General features: G+C 34.3%; 1 protein-coding gene across 1 annotated transcript; it reads right to left on the bottom strand.

Annotated features, from left to right (window-relative positions):
• On the bottom strand, nucleotides 1–957 carry LOC100023080 (olfactory receptor 14A2-like). Its single transcript, XM_001374694.3, has one exon. The coding sequence runs from the start codon at nucleotides 955–957 to the stop codon at nucleotides 1–3; it is 957 nt and encodes a 318-aa protein (XP_001374731.3).
• Nucleotides 958–6,000: the final 5,043 nt, after the last annotated feature.

Below are 6,000 nucleotides of genomic sequence, written 5' to 3'. Positions count from 1 at the left end.
TTATGGAAAAGACTTTAGTATTAATCCCTTTGAGAAATATTTCCAGGTTATAAGCTTTCTGAGAGCTGTCTTCATGTCCTTATTCCTCAGGCTATAGATGACAGGGTTCAAGGTTGGGGGCACCACTGTATAGAACATAGCCAACAGTAGCTCTAGAACTGAGTCAGAATCTTGGGATGGCTTTAGATAAGAAATGGAACTAGTTGTGATAAATACTATGAGAACAATGAGGTGGGGCAGGCAAGTGGAGAAGGCTTTTGACCTACCTTCTGTGGTTGGAATCTTCAAGACAGTTGAGAAGATATAACTATAAGAGATTATAATGTAAATAGAGAAGAGAATCCCTAAAGAAAATGCTAAACTTATAGTGATGTTAACTGCAAGGTGTGAATCTGAACAGGAAATCCTGAGTAAAGAAGGAACATCACAGAAGAACTGATGGATCTCCTTGGAGTGACAGAATGGCAAAGTGAATATACTAGCTGAGTAGAGGACTCCAAACAAGACTCCACTGAGCCAGGAAGTGGCTGCCATCTTTACACAGGTTTCACTGTTCACGATGACTTCATAGTTTAAGGGCTGACAGATGGCTACATAGCGGTCATAGGACATTGCTGTTAGGAGAAAAAGTTCCGTTACGGCAAACAATACCATTAAAAATAGTTGTGATACACACCCCAAGAAAGAGATGGAACAGTTGTGACTGAGAGAGTTTGCAATTGATTTGGGCACTGTGATGGAAATAAGACAGAGATCTAAAAAGGACAGATTCTTTAGGAAGAAGTACATAGGAGTATGGAGTTTCCTCTCAAGAGAGATGCTGGTGAAGATGAGCAAGTTCCCAATCAGAGTCACCAGGTAGATCAGCAAGAAGAGCATGGCATGTAAGATTTGTAGCTCCCAGATGTCAGAAAAGCCTTTGAGGAGGAATCTTGTTACTATGGTGAGATTGGCCATTCTTTAGTGGTGGAGGGTTATCTTCACTATCTGCATGAAGGAAAGAAACAGATGGTAAATGATGAAAACACTCATTGTTTTGAGTGTCAGACATTCTTGGGCAAATGACATTATTTGCCTTAATTTTCTCAATTTTAAAATGAAGATAATGAAGTAGTTGAGAGAATTTTAACCTGAAGGTCATAGTCCAAATTTATTTTTTGAGAAATCAAATGCATTTCCACAATGTTTGTTTCCATTGTAACCATAAATATTTTATACATTTTAAATCATGATTATAAAAAACGTATTCATGAGTTTTACTAGACTTCCACAGGGGCCCAGGGCTCAAAAATACTAAGTACTCCTGATGTAGACCCTTTTTAAGGCTCTTCTACATCTCAGATGACCTAGGCATTGATGATCAAGATTATTGTCTTGAAAAAAGTTTTTAATAATATTTTTATCTCTGTGAATGATTTTCGTTATCATGCATGCATATCCCTCATAAGATTTCTTTGAGGCAGACAGTTTGATTAGTATCATTATATTTTATTTCATTAAATTAAATTTTACTGATAAAACATAATAATATAGAAAAGTCATGTGACTTTTCAGTTTTATACAAGAAGTATTAGAACAAATATGTTAATCCAGGTTTTCTGATTTCAAGTCTGTCTTGAAAGTTGTAGTATGTTCTCTTGTTGAGGAATACCTTATGGTTGTTTGTAAACAAATGATTTTCTTCCCATTCTTCAAGACTAACCCTTGGATTGGTTCATTATTCAAGGCATTTTGATATCATCATCAATCCAACTGACTATAAATGATATATACAAGAATGCAGCATCATGTATGTTTATTTTCAAACTCTTCTTTGACCAGCACCAACACAATCCGATCATTTCATAAATAAATCTATCCTCAAGTGGAAAAATAACTCTCAATGCATTTTCTTCTATACTGTTCTCTCTTACTTATTTGTGGAATTGAGAATTTGGAAAAGTTGCTCTTTTACCTCTGAAATTCCACTTTGGATTTTGATTTACCTGGTCCTAGTTAAAACAGTTAAAAAACCCTGTACCTTCTATTGGTTCTAAGTCAGAAGAGTTTTAAGGGCTAGGCAATGTGAGTTAAGTGACTTACCCAGGGTCACACAGCTAGGAAGTGTCTGAAGCTAGATTTGAATGCAGGACCTCCCATCTCTAGACTTGGTTCTCAATTCACTGAGACACAACTGCTCCCTAGTTAAAACATTCTTCAATGTCAGAGAGTCATATCTTTATATACTCATGAATTATTTCCCAAGACATATCTCTAGAATTCATTGTTTATATCTACAAGGTCATACCGAAACAGAAATAGCATTTGGGCATGGGTCAAGGGAATTGAAATGGATGGATCAACCAGAATATTTGACAAAACACTTACCAAGTCCCTGCTCTATACAAGCCTCGATTCTAAACCTGGATAATTAAAAAAAATATGAATCATCTCCATTCATATATGCTTAAAGACATTTCTATTGAGTCCGGTGGGCAAAAAATATATGCAAATAATTACCATACAGAATAGAATGGCATAAATTTTTAGGAGGAAAACAAAGTGTCCAGAGAAATGTGAGACACCTGATTTCTGACTGTTGTTGCTTTTTGGAGTGTGTGTGGAAGTTTATAGGAAGTCCTTGGTGTTTTGGAATAATTAAAAATAGTCCTATATTTTGAGGTTCCAAGAGCAGTTATTGTTTGTATGTTGCAAGCAAAATCAAATGCAGAGATGAGCAGGAAAAAGAAGAAAGATTGTTTATTTTCTTAACTAAAAATCCATTTGAAATTCAAATACTGATGTTAAGAAGTATACTTTCAATTAAATTTGTACTTTTACTAAAATATCCCTATTTTAAGTATTTTTATTAGGTCTGTTTTTCCTTTAGGACGTCCAGTTCTCACACTACTCAACAATATATCTGCTATCACTCTTGATCTGATTTTATTTTCCTCTCTTTCTTTACTTGGAAGATGTTTTTTGGGGAAAATATTATAGATATAAAAAGTGAAGATAAGATTAGGATTGGCAAAAGGTTAGGAAAGGGATAAAGAATCTACATGAGAGGAACCAAAGGACTGCCTGATTAAAGCGAATAACTATTATGATTATATGCCATAAATTGGTAGTGAATTCAAATAGCGGAGTTTGTGACTTTGCCCAGCTCCAGGATTAAAAATATAAGACGTTGATGGCTAAGAAATATAGGAGTTGGGATTTGCATGATGTTAACTATGATAAGACAAGATGGAAAATGAATCCAGATGCAAGTTAACTTTGGTTAACTGTAGATACATAGATCCAAGCAAGAAGGATCTACTGATCCATGGGACTGATCCATGTGAGAAAAAGAGTCTAAATAAAATGATTAGTACGTAGAAAGGGTGAAGTGTGAGGGAGCTCGAGGGTACTAAAATTTAGTAGAGAATATAAAGATGTAGAAGATTACATAAAACAATGTTCACATTTTCCTCATTTTTTCCACACTTGCCTTTGATCTTCATTCCTGAGGACCTGTTTAAAGTCAAAAGTACAAATTATTGCTTGTTTTAACATAGCTTTAATATTTCTAGGCATTTAAGATAGTTTTGTCACTTTTTTCCCAATCTTGATCATAAAATCAATAATGTATCTATATTTGATAACAAAAATGGAAATTTATACCTCTTTTTCCCTGTACTTTTTTAATCCATTGCTTGAGATGACTCTCAGTTCTCCATTCAGAGATCTTTGGCTTATATATAGAAGGACATGAAGTTTTCAATAGTGGCATATTCATATGCCCAGTAGATACATAAGCAGTTGACAACAATTTCGGATTTCTTTTCTTCTGATTTCTGATCCTTTGTTTCCCACCATATTCTCAGTTATTGTAAGACATGGAGGTGGGTAGTACTGATATTTGCTGACTTATGCTTACCAGTTCTGTACTTAGGCTGTCACATTTAAATATATTTAAGGAATCAAATTTCTTAAAATCTACTCTAGTTTTTTTCCTGAAGTTCAAATATTTGTTCTATTTTTAGTTCATTTAATTTTGCTTCTGTGATTCAAGCTCTTTAATTTTGTGGGATTGATTCTCCGAGGATGATAGAACTGGAGATCTCCTGAGTGTTTCTACAGATGTTATTTGTTTTAGGCCCTACAGTCCCTTAACAGTTCAGATCTCAGAACCACCAACAAGCTTGTTAGGGTGGCCCTTGAGGTTTTGGGCATGTGAGAACTCTGTGATGCCTATATCCCATGACTTATCTTGATAACATCCCAATGACCATCAATTATATTTAAATTAAAATTTTAATTCAGAAAAAGTTTCATATCCTACAAAGTAGCATTAATAAACCACCCCTACTTCATACATCAAACAACAAACCAACCCAACAACAAAATACATTCCTTTGCAGTTCTCAGAAAAAGCAACATGTCTCTTAACAATTGTTGTATTTTGTGATGTTCCATTTGTTAAGAGAAAGGGGGCATCATTTAGCAATTGGGTACACATATTGTCTCTCTATTCCCAGTGCCTGGCATAGTACCTGACACATAACAGGCATTTATTGATATGTAAAAAGATAATAATGAAGCTATGTACTTTTCCTTTTTTGAGAGAAATAGTGTTGTAGCAGATGTCTTAATATTAAAGTCTCCCTATCACTATCACATCCTGTCCCAGTGTCTCGTTTCTGATAATTTTTTGTAAATTCTCATTGCTTTTCTATTTACAGATAGGCAATTTTTCCTTGCTCTGCACATAATTCTTGTTAGTAACTATACTGATCTGCACTTAAGTGCCCTTTACCATTCTTGTTTTTATGTTTCTAAGATTTCCTCCCATGAGTATAATTTCTTAAATTATAATGCTACTTCACCACACTCAATAATTTATTTGCCCTCCTAGTATTTTTATATAAACTAATCCCATTAATAATGGTAGATTCAGTGATATACATGAGGTCAAATTTGCTTTTTGAATCATGACCTCTAATTGTTCTTGTTTGTTACCTATATTTAGACATTAGTATAAAGAAATCTTGGCCCATAATTATTATTTTTGGGTCCATTCTTGGATCTTCTCTTATGGCCTCCTAAGATTCTCAACAACTATCCTTTCCCCTTCATTTCATGCATGCTCTATGCCATTTATCTTTGTGGATATGAATAGGAAACATTCTCTTATCTTTTTTCACTTTAAATCTCTTTTAGCGAACATATGTATTTAAAATTTTTTTCTCTTTTTATTTTTATACTATTTCCCCATATTTACATATTTTGATTCCTTTCTCTCTCTTCTACCCTCCCCCCTCCTGGATCCAATAAGCATTTCCACTGGGTTATACAAATGGTATTACTTGATATCTATTTCCATATTATTCATTTTTGTAATTGAATAGTCCTTTAAAACCCAAACCCCAAATCATATGTTTATATATACAAATAAGTCATTTGTTTTTCTTCTGGGTTTCTACTCCCATATTTCTTTCTCTGGATGTGGATGGTATTCTTTTCTCATAAGTACCTTGGGACTGCCTTGTATTAGCAAAGTCCATTATGTTGTATTGTTCCCCAATGTTTCACTTTCTGTGTACAATGTTCTCTTAGTTCTGCTCAAGTCACTCTGCATCAGTTCCTGGAGGTTCTTTCAGTTCAAATAGAAATCCTCCAGTTCATCATTCCTTACAGCATTCTTTACATTCCATTACCATCAGCTACCACATTTTACTCAGCCATTTCCTAGTTGACAGATACACCCTTTCTCCATTTTCAAATGTTTTTCCCCCACAAAGAGTGCAGCTCTGAATATTTTTGTACAAACCTTTTTCATTATTATCTCTTTAAGGCACTTACGTAGTAGTGGTATGAGCCTATACAATCTTATGAACTTCTGTTAGGGTTACTATCTTCCTAAACAAGAGGCATTCATTTGTTTTAAACCAACATCCAGCAATCCCAACCTGTTTCTAGTTAATCATCTTGGTAGATCTCATCATTACCCAAATTATTTTTTCACTTCTGAATGGG

Source organism: Monodelphis domestica, chromosome 2 (assembly GCF_027887165.1).
Source record: "Monodelphis domestica isolate mMonDom1 chromosome 2, mMonDom1.pri, whole genome shotgun sequence".
In the NCBI taxonomy this organism is placed as follows: domain Eukaryota; kingdom Metazoa; phylum Chordata; class Mammalia; order Didelphimorphia; family Didelphidae; genus Monodelphis; species Monodelphis domestica.
The sequence above is the reverse complement of the archived record's forward strand: the minus strand, read 5'-3'. Positions and strand labels throughout refer to the sequence as shown.